The sequence below is a fragment of the Lolium rigidum genome, chromosome 1, assembly GCF_022539505.1.
Source record: "Lolium rigidum isolate FL_2022 chromosome 1, APGP_CSIRO_Lrig_0.1, whole genome shotgun sequence".
In the NCBI taxonomy this organism is placed as follows: domain Eukaryota; kingdom Viridiplantae; phylum Streptophyta; class Magnoliopsida; order Poales; family Poaceae; genus Lolium; species Lolium rigidum.
In genome coordinates this window covers 75,080,723-75,101,495 of record NC_061508.1, presented here as the reverse complement: position 1 = coordinate 75,101,495, position 20,773 = coordinate 75,080,723, and the positions used below count along the sequence as shown (strand labels likewise).

Below are 20,773 nucleotides of genomic sequence, written 5' to 3'. Positions count from 1 at the left end.
ACTAGCATCATCAACCCCTAGATCACTAGATATGTTAGGCATAGAGGGGCTAGGAGATGATACCTTGGAGGATTTAGCCATGAGGCAACTTTCTTCCTCCACATGAATGACCTCATTGGGGGATTCACTTGGTGATGAAGAGTTAGTGGAGAGGGAGGCAAGAGCGACCAATCCATTAGAGGTTGCATCTTCTTCATCATCAACATCATCATCTCCGGAGGTATACTCTTCTTGAGTTGATAGCACAATAGATGTGTCCAAGGAGGACCTTGCCATGAAGCAATGTGCATTCTTGACAAGAGGATTCTCATTGGGAGATTCAAAGAGAGATGAAGAGGGAATGTTGGTGGTGACGATGGCGGCCAATTCCTTTGAGCTTTCTTCATCTTCACCACCACTAGAACTTTCAACTTCATCGGATGAATATTCTTCCCTTGTTACTAGCACAACTCTTGAGGGCCTCTTGCCCTTCTTGGTCTTGTTGTTGTAGAATTTCTTGTTGGGGGCTTTTGAATATTTGCCCTTTGTGTCTTTGCTCTTGTCCTTGGGAATGAGCCTCCCATTATGAAGCTCTCTATTCTCATAGGGGCATTTGGCAATGAAGTGGCGCTTGTCATCACAATTGTAGCATGATCTTGTCTTTGGACCAAAGCTAGTGAACCCACTTTTGTTGTTTCTCTTGATGTTGTCTTCCTTGGCCTTGGAGGGATCAACCCAAAAGGACTTTGCATGGAAGGCCATGTCATCATGGTAGTGGCATTGCAAATCTTCCGGATAGGACATACTCCAAGATGCCCTATAAGATTCTTGAGGAATCACTTCTTCAATGGAGTTGACCGCCAAGGCAAGGTTGGAACCTTTTGTCATCCCAAGAGCTCGATTGCGAGAATCATGAGAGGTTTCCTCAAGCACCTTGAGAGCTTGCATCTCGTGCACGACTTGTTGAGAGGTGAGAGAGTAATAGCATTCCCTCCCCACAAGAGTCTTGAAATCAATGGGTACAAATGGCATCATGCATTCAATGTACTTCTCCTTGATCCAAGAGCCATTGATGTGGGTGGCACCAATAAGCCGGAAGGCATCGGCGACTGTGAGAAGTCTTCCATACATGACTTCATGATCTTCATCCGGTAGCCTCATGAACCCTTCGGCTTTATTCTTAAGAGCATTATACTTGTTCCTCCTTGTGCTCTCACTTCCAATGCAACTAGCGGCCAAACCATCCCAAGCTTCCTTGGCGGTGGTGTAGTTCCGAACACGATGCAATTCCTTTGTCCCCACACTAGTTTGAATCATGTGCAAGGCGGTGTTGTTGAGTTGACTATCAACCGCTTCTCTTCTAGTCAACTTGTCGGGGTTGTATGGCTTGAAGCCCTCCAAGATGATTCTCCAAAGTTCATTGGAGGCACTACAAACATGAGAGCGGAACTCAAATTGCCAAGTATCGAAATTATCAATAGAAAACTTAGGTGGGTCGCCCGAATGTTCAAATGGGGATGGGGAACCGGTATATCGGGAGATAGAAAAGGTGGAGGTACTCGATTGTAGCTCTCACCCCCACTAGTTCCCTTAGGAGATGCAATGGGAGATATGATAGTGTTTAAGTTATCACCTTCCACGGGTTTGGTAGATGAGGGTAAGTCCGAAGCATCTCCCTCATCTAACGCACCCGTGTCCTTTACCTCTACACTAGGAGCCTTGGGAAGGGCCGGAGTCAAAAGCTCGGCAATCATCTTTTTCATGCTTTCCATTTGGGCTTCCATGGAGGACTTCAACGAATTGAAGTCTTCCATGGAGACCGTCTTGGCGGCCCCTTCCGAGGACTCCTCGTTCGGCATACTCTTAGGCGGTTAAGCCCGAAATAAGAGCCGAGGCTCTGATACCAATTGAAAGGATCGTATGCCGCACCTAGAGGGGGGTGAATAGGTGCTAACCAATTTTTAGTTCTTTTTCAATTTAGGCTTGACACAAAGGTAAATTATCTAGATATGCAACTAAGTGAATTTACCTATATGACAAGGTTATCAACTAAGCAAGATATAGCTACGCAATATATAGGAGATAGAATGGGATAGAGGTAACCGAGAGTGGAGCACGCGATGACACAGAGATGATTCCCGTAGTTCCCTTCCTTTGCAAGAAGGTACGTCTACGTTTGGAGGAGTGTGGTTGCTACGCAAGCCAAACCAACAGCCACGAAGGCTTCACTCGATCTCCCGTGAGCAACGCCATGAAGGCCTAGCCCACTTCCACTAAGGGATTTCCTCGAGGCGGAAACCGGGCCTTTACAAGGTTCTTGGGGCACACATCCACAACCGAATTGGAGGCTCCCAAATCCGTAACAATACAACAATCAACAACAACACATCAACAACAAATCAACTAGGGAACCAAATAGGAACACTAGCATGAGATCCCTCAAACAAATGAGGGGGAAATGAGGAACGCTTCGGTGAGGATGTAGATCGGTGTCTTCTTCTTCGAATCTCCAAAGATCAAGAGCTTTGGTTGGGGGAGGAAGGAGATCTTGCAAATCTTGTGTTCTTGAGGTGGCTCTAATGGTGGTGAAGCTTGGCAGATTTTTCTTGCAATGATTGAGCAAGTTGTCCCGTTGGAGAAGAGAGCTATTTATATGATTGGAGCTCTCGGATCCGACCGTTGTGGCGAATCCACTAACACCGAAGTTCCGGCCAGATGGCCGAAGTTCCGGCCGGCACCGAAGTACCGGCCAAGCGGGCCGGAACTTCCGCCAGGAAAATTCCTCGTCGATGACCTGGTCAACAAAAGATTGGGCGGAACTAGGGCGGAACTTCCGGTGACCGGAAGTTCCCAGCAAAGTTCCTGCCAAGTTCCGAATTGCCCGAAAACTCCATCGGACTATTCCGAGCCACAATTCCACATTTCCGAACTTGCCCGAAGTTGGGCGGAGTTCCGCTGACCGGAACTTCCGGCCATAAGCGCCGGAACTTCCGGCCAGGGAACAAAACAAGCAAACACAAACCGCACCGACAGTGGCTTCCGCGAAGATACAGGCGGAAGTTCCGCCACTCGGGGCTGGAACTTCCGCCAGAAGAAAACCCTGCATCATCGAATCGGCGTACCATCTCGCTGAACACAAAAATATTCCGAACACTTGTACCTGTCCACATCAACACACATAAAAAATATACCTAGTGTTGACATCAAACACACAAAACCCAAAAGGTTGGGAAATGTTCTTTCAGCCTCGGCTAACCGGTGCGCGGATAGTGCAAGTGGCTCGGGTTTGGCTGATCTTGAAAAGGAATTAGAGGATAGATTTGAGGGGCTTGATCTGGTTGGAGAAGAAGAAACGAATCTTGCTCTCTCTGGAGAATTGGAGGAATTAATTGGAGATGTTCATTGGCTGATGATTTTTAGGGTTCATACAACTAAACCCTTTATTCATGCGACCATGTTTAAGCAGATGCGCAATGCATGGGTGCCGGCGCAGGATGTTAGTTTCAAAACTAAAGGGGCAAATCTATTCCTTGCTCAGTTTCATTGTCTAGGTGATTGGTCAAGGGTTATGGAGGGTGGACCATGGTTGTTCCATGGTTCGGCATTGGTGATGGCGGAGTATGATGGCTTCACGAATGTTGATGAATACAAGCTAGACAAGATTCAGATTTGGACCCGTATCCAGGGAGTCCCAGAAGGTTTGATGAAAAAGAAAGATTTAGCGGAGAAAGTTGCTATGAAGGTGAGTGAGCCACCAATCTCAGTTATTGTTCAGGAGGGGAGGATCAATCCATTGAAGTATTTACGAGCCAGGGTTAGTCTAGATATCAACAAGCCTTTGGTCCGATTTGTGCCAATCAATTTGAAGGAGAGGAAAAAATTCCCCGTGCAATATGAGAGACTTCTTGATTTCTGTAGGTTTTGTGGATTGATAGGCCCTGATGTGAAGGAATGCGGTGATGGAGTTCATGAGGATGATCATTGCCAATGGGGCGATTGGTTAAGGGTGGTGTTCGAATCTCCTAACCAGACTGGTGCTGGGAGAGGAGGAGGAGGAGGAGGAACACGTGGCGGTTTTAGTGCACGTGGTAGAGGAAGGGGTCGTCCAGGAGAAGCTAATGCCTTTGAAAAAACTGATATGGTTATTGTCCCAGATGAGATGGAAGAGGATAGATTGAATAGGAAACGGATGAGTGGGAGTGAGGGTCTTTTAAAAGGATCTAACAATACTATGTTAGAGGGCTTATCAAAGGATGGAAGAGTTGCTCAACAGGTGAACCTTTTGGAATATGGAAGTGGAGAGAATAATGGGGGAAGTTCAGCTACTACTCCACAAAAGGTTCAGAAACCAAAACGTCAGAGGAAGGTGGTGGATGGCGTGGATACGGAAGAATTGCTAGGATCGGCGACCTCCTTCGAGGAGGATCGCCGGGAGCAATGAAACTTTGTGGACTAAACTGCCGCGGGCTTCGTAACCGCCGGGCAGTTCGAGCGCTTTTGGATCTCCAGAAGCAAATAAAGCCGGATGTGTTGTTCCTGTCCGAAACACATTTAGATAAAGCTAGGGCGGGGAATTTAATGAGGAAGTTGGGCTATGATTCTGTAAGTGTTCATGAGAGTGATGGCCAGAGTGGTGGACTACTGATGCTTTGGTGTAAAGAGACAAAAATCAAGGTACTGAGTGTCACAAAGAATTTTATTGATGTTATTATTGAAGATGAAATAGATTGGAGGTTTACAGGGGTATATGGTGAACCAAGTTGGAACCAAAAACATATTACATGGGATGCTCTCCGTGACCTCCATGGACAATTTCAATTGCCATGGTTGGCTCTTGGGGATTTTAATGACATTCTGTTTAATTATGAAAAGGAAGGGGGTCGTCCGAGGACCCAACAAGCAATGCAACTTTTTCATGATACCTTGAGAGATTGCGATCTAGAAGATATGGGTTATGTTGGAGATCTATTTACCTGGAGGAGGGGCAGTATAAGGGAGAGATTGGATAGAGGTGTGGTCAATAATAGTTGGAATGAGTTATTTCCCAATGCTAGTTTGATAAATAATGAGACAACTCGATCGTACCATCGCCCTGTGCTGGTCGACACTGAGTTTTTGTCTTCTTCACATGCGATAACGGAAAGACCGAAAAGATTCGAGGCTCGGTGGCTTCATGAAGATGCGGTGGAGGACATGGTTAGGGCAGCCTGGGAAAGGGCGAAGATGAGAGGTGATGAACAAACTCTGAAGCAGAAAGTTGATGATGTACATTCATAAATGCATGTTTGGGATAAAACGGTCTTAAAAGCACCGACCAGGAGACTTAAGGAACTGAAGCGAGATCTTGAACAATTAAGAAGGGGCCAATGAATGATATAACCTTGGCTGCCCAAAGAGACATTCAGCTTAAGATAGAAGAAATGCTAGGAAAAGAGGAGTTGTATTGGGTGCAAAGAGCTATAGCAAATTGGTTGAAGCATGGCGATAGAAATACAAATTATTTCCATAATTTTGCTTCTAAGAGGAAAAAGCAGAATACCATCAAGGGTCTAGTGGATGATAATGGAATTAGACATGAGGAGAAGGATGCAATGTGCGATTTGGTGCATGGGTATTTCACAAATCTGTTTACATCTGAGGTGGGGGATCCAGATGAGGAGGCCCTGGTTGACGTTCAGAGGAGAGTGACAGAAGAGATGAATAGAGGGCTAATGGAGCCAATTACGGAAGAGGAGGTGAAGAAAGCCCTTTGGAGCATAGGTGATCTCAAAGCCCCGGGGCCGGATGGATTACATGCTATTTTCTATAAGCGCTTTTGGGATATGTTAGGTGATGATCTTATAAAGGAAGTTCTGAATGCAGTGAATAATATTTTGGTGCCAGAGGGATGTAATAGTACTACTATTGTCATGATCCCAAAAATTGACAATCCGGAAAAGGTGGCATAGTTTAGACCAATTAGTCTTTGCAATGTTGTTTATAAAGTGATCTCAAAAATGCTAGCAAACAGGCTAAAGGTTTATCTCCCAGAGATTATTAGTGATCACCAGAGTGCCTTTGTGCCAGGACGATTGATTACAGACAACATCCTGCTAGCTTATGGAAGTATACATGCAATGAAAAGGAAGAAAGGAAAAAAAAGGCATGTGTGCTGTCAAATTAGACATGCACAAAACATATGATCGGGTAGAATGGAGATATTTGGAGAAGATCATGATCAAAATGGGCTTCACAAGGAGATGGGTGGATATGATTATGGCGTGTGTGACTTCAGTAAATTACAATGTTAGATTTAACTCGATGGAGACGGATGTGTTTGTGCCGACCAGGGGTATACGGCAAGGGGACCCCCTGTCTCCTTATCTGTTTCTGCTGGTAGCGGAGGGGTTATCGTGCATGCTAAAGGTGCTGAACTAAGAGGGGAAATAGAAGGCGTTCGAGTTTGTAGAGATGCACCAATGGTCTCTCACTTGTTGTTTGCGGACGATTCCTTAATTTTGATGCGAGCTGATAGGAATAATGCGCTGAAATTGAAGGAGATTTTGGACATCTACTGTCTTAGTTCGGGCCAGAAGATAAGCGAAGACAAATCAAGTATTTTCTTTCGTAATAATACAGTGGTTGAAGAGCGAGCTGAGGTATGTCAGATTTTAAATATTATGACTGAATCTTTGAATGACAAATATCTTGGATTGCCGGCTATGATAGGTATGGATAAAAGTGAATGTTTTCGACATTTGGTTGATCGGGTTATTGCAAGAATCAGTGGATGGAAGGAGAAAATGATGAGTTTGGGGGAAAGGAAATTCTAATAAAAGCTATTGCTCAAGCTATACCAGTTTTTGCTATGATGGTTTTCAAAGTTCAGAAGAATATATGTAAAGGAATATCTGATGCCATCTCTCAATTCTGGTGGGGTGATGAGGAAGAGCAAAAACATATGCATTGGAAAGCGTGGTGGAAACTTTGTATACCAAAAGATAGTGGAGGCATGGGTTTTCGAGACTTACATTGTTTTAATTTATCAATGTTGGCTAAACAGGTTTGGAGGTTGCTTAGTGAACCAGAGTCACTGTGTGCAAGAGTCTTGAGAGCAAAGTACTTCCCTGATGGCCGATTATTGCATGCAAAATTAAAAAGTGGGAGCTCCTTTACTTGGCAAAGCATTATGGCAGGGTTGGAGTGTTTTAAGAAAGGTTATATTTGGAGAGTTGGAGATGGTACCCAAATTAATATTTGGGAAGATTCTTGGATACCTTGAAGCCACAATTTGAAGGTTATGACACCAAAAGGACACAGTCTGGTACAACATGTTAATGATCTGATAAACCCTATTGATGGACAGTGGGACTCGGAGTTGATTGATTCAATTTTTTGGCCGATTGATGCTCATAGGATCCTACAAATTCCGCTGACTCCCGAGCGGGAAGACCTAGTAGCATGGCATTATAACAAAAACGGGCTCTTCACAGTCAGGTCAGCTTATTACCGTCAATGGGATTATCGTTTTGGTAGAAAGGAGAGGAATCAAAATATTGCTCAGAGTGCAAGCAGCCCTGTCTGGAAAAAACTTTGGAATCTTGAAGTCCCTAGTAAAATTAATTTTTTTGGATGGAGAGTACTACACGGTATTATTCCTTGTCGAGGTGTGCTAGCTAATAAACATATTGGGAATCAAGGGGGATGTCCTCTTTGCAGCGTACAATGTGAAGACATAAAGCATATGCTGTTTACCTGCACTAGGGCGGATGAAATCTGGAGAATTCTTGGTATAAAAGATCAATTAATTGATTTTATTAAGGCTGACCGGTCTGGTTCGGTTGTGATTCAGGATATTATTTTGCGAGGAGGTCGGATACAAGACCTGAACACGATTGGTTTTGCTGAACTGGTCTTGACAGCTGGCTGGTATATTTGGTGGGAGAGAAGGCAAATTACCCATGGTGAAAGTGTACAAGTCCCTCACAGATCAGGTTTATCTATAATAGCTATTACTACAAACTATATGAAAACCAATAGGAAAGCACAACCAGTGAAGAAGGATGGGTGGAAGAAGCCTTTGGAAGGGAAGCTTATGATCAATATTGATGGAGCCTTTGATAATGAAAGTGGTAGAGGGGTAGCCGGGATTATCATTACAGATTATATGGGTCAGTTTGTGGCTGCAGCGCAGGTGTTCTTACCGCATATAGTTGATGCACACATGGCGGAAGCCTATGCTTTTCGGGAGGGACTCAGCCTGGCGCAAAGGATAGGAGCAAATAATTTCATTATCCAAACTGATTGTGCCCAAGTGGTTGATACTATGAAGCGGGGGGGTTTTCAGCTACATCCTCAGCCGCCATTTATGATGATTGCATGATCATGTGGAGTGGTTTTGGGGCGGTTTCGGTTGAGTTTTGTAATAGGGAAGCAAATCATGTAGCACACGAGCTTGCTAAGGTTTCTGCTAGTTCTAGTAGTACTTGTACTTGGGTCGATGAACCCCTAGGTTCATCCTTAGCAAGCTTGTGAATGATGTAACCGTTGTGTGATTTTGGCGGCAAGTTCCAGACGCACTCTTTTCCTTACCAGGGTACCTACGGGGACTGGAAGGTTTTTAATGAGGCGGCTTGCTAGCCTAATATATATTTGTTTCAAAAAAAAACATACGTCGAGTTCCAGGTGGTACATTGGCGACGACACGTACGAAAGGGCAAATAAGCAGTGAGTGAGGGGTCCGGATGGAAACGAAGTTTGAGCAGAGCAAATGGCTCACGGTGGTATTTCGTAGAGAATTATAGAACCTTGGTGACACCTTTAGCCATAACGTGAGTGCTAAACATGTTTGCTGCTCAACATTCGAGCAATTTGAAATACTGGATTGCTCGTGGTTAGATGGTTGAGATGTTCTTTTTTGATAAAGATAATACTCCCTCCGTTCCTTTCTATAGTGCCTATAGATTTTTGGCACGGAAATTAGCGTAAGAGTATTTTTTACACAAGACCCTGATACGTCTCAAACGTATCTGTAATTTCTTATGTTCCATGCTGCTTTTATGATGATACTCACATGTTTTATACACATTATATGTCATTATTATGCATTTTCTGGCACTAACCTATTGACGAGATGCCGAAGAGCCAGTTGCTGTTTTCTGTTGTTTTTGGTTTCAGAAATCCTACAAAGGAAATATTCTCGGAATTGGAAAAAATCAACACCCAGGGTCTTATTTTTCCACGAAGCTTCCAGAAGACCGAGGGAGAAACGAAGTGGGGCGACGAGGCGCCGCCACGCCAGGGCCGCGCGGCCAGGCTAGGGCCCGCGCCGCCCTGTTGTGTGGGGCCCTCGTGCCGCCCCTAAACCTACCCTTCCGCCTACTTAAAGCCTTCGTCGCGAAAACCCCAGTACCGAGAGCCACGATACGGAAAACCTTCCAGAGACGCCGCCGCCGCCAATCCCATCTCGGGGGATTCAGGAGATCGCCTCCGGCACCCTGCCGGAGAGGGGAATCATCTCCCGTAGGTCTCTTCATCGCCATGATCGCCTCCGGATCGATGTGTGAGTAGTTCACCCCTGGACTATGGGTCCATAGCAGTAGCTAGATGGTTGTCTTCTCCTCATTGTGCTATCATGTTAGATCTTGTGAGCTGCCTATCATGATCAAGATCATCTATTTGTAATGCTACATGTTGTGTTTGTTGGGATCCGATGAATATTGAATACTATGTCAAGTTGATTATCAATCTATCATATATGTTGTTTATGTTCTTGCATGCTCTCTCGTTGCTAGTAGAGGCTCGGCCAAGTTGATACTTGTGACTCCAAGAGGGAGTATTTATGCTCGATAGTGGGTTCATGCCTCCATTGAATCTGGGACAGGTGACGGAAAGTTCTAAGGTTGTGGATGTGCTTGTTGCCACTAGGGATAAAACATCAATGCTTTGTCTAAGGATATTTGTGTTGATTACATTATGCACCATACTTAATGCAATTGTCTCGTTGTTTGCAACTTAATACTGGAAGGGGTTCGGATGATAACCCGAAGGTGCACTTTTTAGGCATAGATGCATGCTGGATAGCGGTCTATGTACTTTGTCGTAATGCCCTGATTAAATCTCATAGTACTCATCATGATATATGTATGTGCATTGTTATGCCTTCTTTATTTGTCAATTGTCCAACTGTAATTTGTTCACCCAACATGCTATTTATCTTATGGGAGAGACACCACTAGTGAACTGTGGACCCCGGTCCATTCTTTACATCTGAAATACAATCTACTGCAATACTTGTTCTTTACTGTTCTTCGCAAACAACCATCATCTTCCACACTATACATCTAATCCTTTGTTTACAGCAAGCCGGTGAGATTGACAACCTCACTGTTACGTTGGGGCAAAGTAATTTGATTGTGTTGTGTAGGTTCCACGTTGGCGCCGGAATCCCTGGTGTTGCGCCGCACTACACTCCGCCACCAACAACCTTCACGTGTTCCTTGACTCCTACTCGGTTCGATAACCTTGGTTTCTTGCGAGGGAAAACTTGCTGCTGTACGCATCACACCTTCCTCTTGGGGTTCCCAACGGACGTGTGTCTTGCACGCTATCAAGCTTTTTTTCTGGCGTCGTTGCCGGGGAGATCAAGACACGCTGCAAGGGGAGTCTCCCACATCCAATCTCTTTACTTTGTTTTTGTCTTGCTTTGTTTTACTTTATTTACTGCTGCTCTCTATATCAAAAACACAAAAAAGTTAGTTGCTAGATTTACTTTATTTACTGTCTTGTTCTCTATATTGAAAACACAAAAAAATTAGTTACTTGCATTTACTTTATTTAGTTTGCTTTATTTACTACTGCTAAAATGGGTACTGTTGAGAATACTAAGTTGTGTGACTTTACTAGCACAAATAATAGTGATTTCTTATGCACACCTATTGCTCCACCTGCTACTACAGCAGAATTCTTTGAAATTAAACCTGCTTTACTAAATCTTGTTATGAGAGAGCAATTTTCTCGGTGTTAGTTCCGATGATGCTGCTGCCCATCTTAATAATTTTGTTGAACTTTGTGAAATGCAAAAGTATAAGGATGTAGATGGTGACATTATAAAATTAAAATTGTTTCCTTTCTCCTTAAGAGGAAGAGCTAAAGATTGGTTGCTATCTTTGCCTAAGAATAGTATTGATTCATGGACTAAATGTAAGGATGCTTTTATTGGTAGATATTATCCTCCCGCTAAAATTATATCTTTGAGAAGTAGCATAATGAATTTTAAGCAATTAGATAATGAACATGTTGCTCAAGCATGGGAGAGAATGAAATCTTTGGTGAAGAATTGCCCTACCCATGGACTAACTACTTGGATGATCATCCAAACCTTCTATGCAGGATTGAATTTTTCTTCGCGGAACCTATTGGATTCAGCTGCTGGAGGTACTTTTATGTCCATCACCTTAGGCGCCGCAACAAAGCTTCTTGATGATATGATGATCAATTAGTCTGAATGGCACACGGAAAGAGCTCCACAAGGTAAGAAGGTAAATTCTGTTGAAGAAACCTCCTCCTTGAGTGATAAGATTAATGCTATTATGTCTATGCTTGTGAATGGTAGATCTAATGTTGATCCTAATAATGTTCCTTTAGCTTCATTGGTTGCCCAAGAAGAACATGTTGATGTGAACTTCATTAAAAGTAATAATTTCAACAACAATGCTTATAGGAATAATTCTGGTAACAACTATAGGCCATATCCTTCTGCTAATGTTAATGGTTATGGTAATTCTTATGGTAATTCTTACAACAATAATAGGAGTGTACCCCCTGGTCTTGAAGCCATGCTTAAAGAATTTATTAGTACACAAACTGCTTTTAACAAATCTGTTGAGGAAAAGCTTGATAAAATTGATATTCTTGCTTCTAAGGTTGATAGTCTTGCCTATGATGTTGATCTTTTAAAATTGAAAGTTATGCCTAATAAGGATAATGATAATAAAATTGTTACTATAGCAAACGCCATCCAAGTTCGAATTAATGAAAATATTAGATTGATGGCTGAATTGCATGCTAGGTGGGAAAGAGAAGAAAACGAAAAACTCGCTAAAGAGAATAATGTAGCTAAAGTTTGGACTATTACCACCACTAGTAATGATAATGCTTCACATATTGCTACACCCCCTACTATCAATGGTAAAATAATTGGTGTTGGCAATGTTTCTACTCCTAGTGCAAAGCGTGCAAAATTGCCTGAAACTGCTGAAATTGCTAAAACTGCTGAAACTGTTTGTGATAAAACTGCTGAAATTTTTCAAAATGTTGGGGACAATGATCCCATTGCTGTAGATCATAATGGTTTAGATTTTGATGATTGTCATATCTCTGAAGTTATAAAGTTCTTACAAAAACTTGCTAGAAGTTCCAATGCTAGTGCTATAAATTTGGCTTTTACAAAACATATTACAAATGCTCTCATAAAAGCTAGAGAGGAGAAACTAAAACTTGAAACTTCTATTCCTAGGAAGTTAGAAGATGGTTGGGAGCCCATCATTAAGATGAGGGTCAATGATTTTGATTGTAATGCTTTATGTGATCTTGGTGCAAGTATTTCTGTTATGCCTAAGAAAATCTATTATATGCTTGACTTGCCACCATTGAAAAATTGTTATTTGGATGTTAATCTTGCTGATAATGCTATTAAGAAACCTTTGGGGAGAATTGATAATGTTCGCATTATGGTTAACAATAACCTTGTCCCCGTTGATTTTGTTGTCTTGGATATTGAATGCAATGCATCTTGTCCCATTATATTGGGAAGACCTTTTCTTCGAACTGTTGGTGCTACCATTGATATGAAGGAAGGTAATATTAAATATCAATTTCCTCTCAAGATAGGTATGGAACACTTCCCTAGAAAGAGAATGAAGTTACCTTATGATTATATTATTAGAACAAATTATGATATTAATGCTTCGTCTCTTGACAATACTGGATTCACACTTTCTGCGCCTAGCTGAAAGGCGTTAAAGAAAAGCGCTTATGGGAGACAACCCATTATTTTACTTCTGCACTTTTATTTTATATTTGAGTCTTGGAAGTTGTTACTACTGTAGCAACCTCTCCTTATCTTTATTTTATTGCATTGTTGTGCCAAGTAAAGTCTTTGATAGTAAAGCCAATACTAGATTTGGATTACTGCGCAGGAACAGATTTCTTGCTGTCACAAAATTGAGCCGCCCCTGCTGTAGAAAATTTAGAAACATCTGCCTATTTACGTGCGTGATCCTCAGACATGTACGCAACTTTCATTCAATTTGAGCATTTTCATCTGAGCAATTTAAGTGCCCCTGAAAAATTCGTCTTTACGGACTGTTCTGTTTTGACAGATTCTGCCTTTTATTTCGCATTGCCTGTTTTGCTATGTTTGATGGATTTCTTTGTTCCATTAACTTTTAGTAGCTTTGTGCAATGTCCAGAAGTGTTAAGAATGATTATGTCACCTCTTAATATATGAATTTTCAATTATGCACTAACCCTCTAATGAGTTTGTTTTGAGTTTGGTGTGGAGGAAGTTTTCAAGGGTCAAGAGAGGAGGATGATACAATATGATCAAGAAGAGTGAAAAGTCTAAGCTTGGGGATGCCCCCGTGGTTCATCCCCGCATATTTTAAGAAGACTCAAGCATCTAAGCTTGGGGATGCCCAAGGCATCCCTTCTTCATCGACAACTTATCAGGTCACCTCTAGTGAAACTATATTTTTATTCCGTCACATCTTATGTGCTTTACTTGGAGCGTTTGTTTGTTTTTGTTTTTGTTTTTGTTTGAATAAAATCGGATCCTAGCAATCCTTGTTCGGGAGAGAGACACGCTCCGCTGTTTCGTATGAACACATATGTTCTTAGTTTTATTCTTAATGTTCATGGCGAAGGTTGAAACTGCTTCGTTCATTGTTATATGGTTGGAAACAGAAAATGCTGCATGTGGTAATTGGTATAATGTCTTGAATAATTTGATACTTCGCAATTGTTGTGCTCATATAGATCATGTTTAAGCTCTTGCATCATGTACTTTGTACCTATTAATGAAGAACTACATAGAGCTTGTTAAAATTTGGTTTGCATGATTGGTCTCTAGAGTCTAGATATTTTCTCGGTTAAGGTGTTTGAACAACAAGGAGACGATGTAAAGTCTTATAATGCTTGCAATATGTTCATATGTAAGCTTTGCTGCACCGTTTTATACTTGAGTTTGCTTCAAACAACCTTGCTAGCCTAGCCTTGTATTGAGAGGAATTCTTCTCGTGCATCCAAATCCTTGAGCCAAAAACTATGCCATTTGTGTCCACCATACCTACCTACTACATGGTATTTCTCTGCCATTCCAAAGTACATTACTTGAGTGCTACCTTTAAAATTCTATTCTTTGTCTTTGCAATATATAGCTCATGGGAAAATAGCCTTAAAAACTATTGTGGTATTGAATATGTACTTATGTATCTTATTTCTTATAAGTTGCTTGTTGAGCGGTAACCATGTTTCGGGGACGCCATCAACTATTACACCTTTGTTGAATATCATGTGAGTTGCTATGCATGTTCGTCTTGTCTCGAAGTAAGGGTGATTTATCATGATCAAATGGTTTGAGTATGCATATTGTTAGAGAAGAACATTGGGCCGCTAACTAAAGCCATGAATCATGGTGGAAGTTTCAGTTTGGACATCAATCCTCAATCTCTTATGAGAATATTATCTGTTGTTGAATGCTTATGCATTAAAGAGGAGTCCATTATCTGTTGTCTATGTTGTCCCGATATGGATGTCTAAGTTGAGATCTATCAAAAACGAGAAATCAAATGCGATCTATCTCCTTGGACCTTTGTACAGGCGGCATAGAGGTACCCCTTTGTGACACTTGGTTGAAACATATGTTATGCAATGATAATCCATGTAAATCCAAGCTAATTAGGACAAGGTGCGGGCACTATTGGTAATCTATGCATGAGGCTTGCAACTTATAAGATGTCTTATACATAACACATATGAATTATTATTACCGTTGACAAAACTGTTTCTATGTTTTCAAAATGAAAAGCTCTAGCACAAAAATAGTAATCCATGCTTCCTCTCGCGAAGGGCCTATCTTTTACTTTATGTTGAGTCAGTTTACCTACTTTTTTCTATCTTAGAAGCAAACACTTGTGTGAAGTGTGTGCATTGATTCTTACATGTTTACCTATTGCACTTGTTATATTACTTTGTGTTGACAATTATCCATGAGATATACATGTTGAAGTTGAAAGCAACTCGCTGAAACTTATATCTTCCTTTGTGTTGTTTCAAAGCTTTCTACTAAGAATTTATTGCTTTATGAGTAACTCTTATGCAAGTCTTATTGATGCTTGTCTTGAAAGTATTATTCATGAAAAGTCTTTGCTATATGATTCAGTTGTTTACTCATTGTCTTCACCATTGCTTCGAATCGCTGCATTCATCTCATATGCTTTACAATAGTATCGATCAAGATTATGATAGCATGTCACTTCAGAAATTATCTTTGTTATCGTTTACCTACTCGAGGGCGAGTAGGAACTAAGCATGGGGATGCTTGATACGTCTCAAACGTATCTATAATTTCTTATGTTCCATGCTACTTTTATGATGATACTCACATGTTTTATACACATTATATGTCATTATTATGCATTTTCCGGCACTAACATATTGACGAGATGCCGAAGAGCCAGTTGTTGTTTTCTGCTGTTTTTGGTTTCAGAAATCCTACAAAGGAAATATTCTCGGAATTGGACAAAATCAACGCCCAGGGTCTTATTTTTCCACGAAGCTTCCAGAAGACCGAGGGAGAAACGAAGTGGGGTGACGAGGCGCCGCCACGCCAGGGCCGCGCGGCTAGGCTAGGGCCGGCGCCGCCCTGTTGTGTGGGGCCCTCGTGCCGCCCCTAAACCTACCCTTCCGCCTACTTAAAGCCTTCGTCGCGAAAACCCCAGTACCGAGAGCCACGATACGGAAAACCTCCCAAAGACGCCGCCGCCGCCAATCCCATCTCGGGGGATTCAGGAGATCGCCTCCGGCACCCTGCCGGAGAGGGGAATCATCTCCCGGAGGTCTCTACATCGCCATGATCGCCTCCGGATCGATGTGTGAGTAGTTCACCCCTGGACTATGGGTCCATAGCAGTAGCTAGATGGTTGTCTTCTCCTCATTGTGCTATCATGTTAGATCTTGTGAGCTGCCTATCATGAGCAAGATCATCTATTTGTAATGCTACATGTTGTGTTTGTTGGGATCCGATGAATATTGAATACTATGTCAAGTTGATTATCAATCTATCATATATGTTGTTTATGTTCTTGCATGCTCTCCGTTGCTAGTAGAGGCTCTGGCCAAGTTGATACTTGTGACTCCAAGAGGGAGTATTTATGCTCGATAGTGGGTTCATGCCTCCATTGAATCTGGGACAGTGACAGAAAGTTCTAAGGTTGTGGATGTGCTGTTGCCACTAGGGATAAAACATCAATGCTTTGTCTAAGGATATTTGTGTTGATTACATTATGCACCATACTTAATGCAATTGTCTGTTGTTTGCAACTTAATACTGGAAGGGGTTCGGATGATAACCTCGAAGGTGCACTTTTTAGGCATAGATGCATGCTGGATAGCGGTCTATGTACTTTGTCGTAATGCCCTGATTAAATCTCATAGTACTCATCATGATATATGTATGTGCATTATTATGCCTTCTTTATTTGTCAATTGCCCAACTGTAATTTGTTCACCAACATGCTATTTATCTTATGGGAGAGACACCACTAGTGAACTGTGGATCCCGGTCCATTCTTTACATCTGAAATACAATCTACTGCAATACTTGTTCTTTACTGTTCTTCGCAAACAACCATCATCTTCCACACTATACATCTAATCCTTTGTTTACAGCAAGCCGGTGAGATTGACAACCTCACTCTTACGTTGGGGCAAAGTACTTTGATTGTGTTGTGCAGGTTCCACGTTGGCGCCGGAATCCTTGGTGTTGCGCCGCACTACACTCCGCCACCAACAACCTTCACGTGTTCCTTGACTCCTACTGGTTCGATGACCTTGGTTTCTTACTGAGGGAAAACTTGCTGCTGTACGCATCACACCTTCCTCTTGGGGTTCCCAACGGACGTGTGTCTTGCACGCTATCAGACCCCCTGGCTCAACGATTTGAGATCAGACTAAAATTAGGGAAATCGATAACTTCCTAACTCACCATAACAAATCCCACAAATCTCTCTGGTTGACTCTCCATATATGTGCACCAAGATTTAATTAAGGAAAAAAAACATTGCTTCCTAAATCTAAGCAATCCTTGGGGCCATGCATTATGAATCTCAATTAATTGTTTCCTATTTTGTATGGATTTTTTTCATGCATGTCGTGTGGGAGTTGACCAGTGGAGGGGGCAATTGAAAAAAAGCCAAACTACAGCCTTATATTGTGAAACAAATGCCAAAAATCTATAGGCACTATAGAAAGGAACGGAGGGAGTATATTAATATCGATATATACCAATTACACCCATCCTCTGCAACAAAGCAGTACCCTAATGGTAATACGGATGCACACAGTAAAAAAAGAAGAAGAAAACTAAGAAAAAAGTCCCGCTATGGTACACTAGTCCTAGCAACAACAGTACAACCACCACCAAGACAACATCTGAAATCCAGTCTCTCCACAAGCGACGCCTCCAAGAAGGGAACAATGCACAAGCATCGTCGTCGCCCGATCAAAAGATCTTAGGTTTTTACCCTAGAGATAGTCCCCGCTATCAAAACAATGCCTTCAACAAGACCAGACCTTGGATTTTCACCCTAAAAGGTAAGACTCTGAAATTCACCTGTGCTGCTACCCCCACTTGCATACTCCTTTTACGAGACCTAGAATACCAAGCAAATCTCTCAACAACACCGTGACACTCGATCCTCCGCTGCTAGTCCTCCAATCCGGCCTTCAAGAACTTCTCCATCTCTGATACACCATGAACTAGAATGTCATCTGCTGGCAACACAGAACAGAGCTTCGCGTCGCTCCCTCCAGAATCAAATGGTCGGAATAAAAGCATGGGTGCACACAGCCGAATACCTCCCAAACCAGCAAACTCCAGGAACGAGCACTGTTATATTTGCCAGCGGAGCCTTCCGGTACTCAACATCCAATCAAATCCAGACGGACATGCATAAGGTAGATATTCGTGTTGGCGCGAGAGAGATCCTAGGACCACCACCTTTATTCATGCCGCGCGAGTAGCCCCCGCGCCACCCGCCGGAAACCTGCGGCCGCCGCACCAAATCCTACCAGCAGCCTGGAGGGAGGCCGGCATGGGGAAGGAGACGTCAGCGCAGGGTTGAGATGTTCTATCTGCCCATTAATTCCTTTCTTATTATGGGTAATAGTTGTTTGCGCTTACTCTATTATATTAAAGCATAGCCAATGAATTTCAAACTAACTTGGAGCAACATTTTGGTTTCTTCTTCATTTAAGAAAACATTTCGATTTTTCATCTTTAAAAAAGACAATACATGTCTCACAAAAAGCTTTATATTTAACACTAATTTTTTTCACACAACCCAAACGAACAAGTCGATTTTTAATGAAAAGACTTTGTAGGCACGTAACATGTGAAGATACATACATGATTTTTTCGTTTAATTTTTTAAAACATTTCAATATATATGTATGTATATTAAAGATGCATTTTAAAATGAAGGGAGGATACGCTCCAAGATCCAAAACATCACAAATAAATTTCAAACAACATTTTGTTTTTTTCTCAGTTAAAAAAACATTTTGATTTATCCTCTTTGCACCAACAGGCCACCGATGCATTTAAGCCTTCCCCAAGACCTAGAAAGGAAGTTCAGAAGCGTCGTCGCCTTGGTGGCTCAGCTGCTCAGACTGCTTCTCCCCATTTGGCCGCCGCCGCCGCTGACCTTCACCTTCTCCTCTCTGCCAACTTCCCAAGGTTCTCCACTCCCCCTCTCGCTCCTTCTCCAACTCATCTTCTCCTCGACAAAGCTGTCCACTTCCCCTCCCCCCGTATGCTCAGATCCGCATTGTCTGCTCTTGGTTGCAGGGCTGATGGAAGTCGAATCCAAGTCCGCGTCGAGGTGTACCACTGAGAGGGCGAAGGGAACGCACGTCTTCGAGATCGTCGGGTACAGCCTCATCAAGGGCTTGGGCGTCGGCGAGTGCGTCCGGTCGGCAACCTTCACTGTCGGCGGCTACGACTGGGCTATCCGCTTCTACCCTGACGGAGCCGATCAGTATGCTGATTGCGTTTGCGTGTCGGTCTCTCTCGACTCCAGGGGCGGAAGAATGGGGGCGACGGCGCGGGCATCTTGTGATCTAAGATTGGTTAACCAAGATACTGGGTTGCCAAAAAGTATTCTTTCTTCAGCAGCACCGGCAATGTTCAACTACGGATACAATCGCCGTTTTTTCCCAGAACAAGGAGGAGCCATTGTTAGAAGCTTGCTGGAGCAGAAAGAATCGGGGTACATTAAGGATGATAGCCTGATGATTGAATGTGTACTCACAGTCATCAAGCAATCGGAGGTGGTAAAAACCAAAGGAAACTCTGAAATCAAGGTGACGCCTTCAAAATTATCACAACATTTGGGCAAGTTGTTGTTGGCAGAGAAGGGATCCGATGTTACTTTCAGCGTTGGGGGAGAGACTTTTGCCGCGCACAAGATTATACTTGCTGCACGATCACCAGTCTTTGAGGCAGAGCTCTATGGAGATATGAAGGAGAGAAATGAGCAATGCATTATGGTTGAAGACATGCAGCCTGCTGCTTTCAAGGGTTTGCTGCATTTCATATACACAGATTCTTTTCCTGCCGTGGATGATACTGGTGATGATGATTACACCGAGACAATCCGCCATTTACTTGTGGCTGCAGATAGATATGCCATTGACAGGCTCAAGTTGATATGCCAAAGCATCCTCGGGAAAAACCTTGCCATGGAGACACTGGCAACTACATTGGCTTTAGCTGATCAGCATAACTGTGACAGGCTTAAGGACGCGTGCATTGAGTTTATTTCGTCTAAGGATGAGATGGATGCTTTGATGGCAACCCAAGGTTACACGAATCTCAAAAGAACTTGCCCTTCTGTCTTGTTAGACGTGTTAGAGAAGGCAAGTAAGTTGCGCAAAACATAGGCAAGCAGCTAATCCAAATCCAAGCCTGTTGACAAGATAATGTAGTCCTGAAGTTATATTACTAGCTGGCTAGTTAGTTTCCTAGGGCAAACAAAGTTTGCTCGAGTCTGTGGGTGGTCACTCTGGGTTATTACTTTGTGTGCACCTTTTGTCAAACTACTGAATAGGGGCCGGCACTTCTAAACCAGGAACCGAACACCGAACCGAATTGACGGGTATGTGTGGTTGATTCAGCTTGGTTTTCTTTTCATCACTCTTTGGTGGTGTTCGAGCCTTAATTCAGACAGCAGCGTGTTGAACTGATATGGTCTCATCTATTGTAATGAATGAATATTAGATAGCAGTGGACTGTCTTTTGTAGACACTTGCTAGCACAAATGACCACTCTTATTTATGATCTGCCCCAGAATCATTGGGGGGACATATACATCTGTTTGCTAAACTTTTACCATTTGAGATTCCTTTTCTAGATAACTTCTTCATACAGATACAACAAATTGGAGGGACATATACATCTGTTTGCTATGATAGGAGAATAATCTGTGTTGTATTACTGGGGGCCAAAAGGCCACAATATATAGTACAATGTACA

At 42.6% G+C, this 20,773-nt stretch overlaps 1 protein-coding gene across 1 annotated transcript; it reads left to right on the top strand.

Annotated features, from left to right (window-relative positions):
* The first annotated feature begins 18,834 nt into the window (after nt 1–18,834).
* On the top strand, nt 18,835–20,181 carry LOC124647448 (BTB/POZ and MATH domain-containing protein 2-like). Its single transcript, XM_047187397.1, has 2 exons — nt 18,835–18,976; nt 19,088–20,181. The coding sequence occupies exons 1-2, from the start codon at nt 18,835–18,837 to the stop codon at nt 20,179–20,181; spliced, it is 1,236 nt and encodes a 411-aa protein (XP_047043353.1).
* Nucleotides 20,182–20,773: the final 592 nt, after the last annotated feature.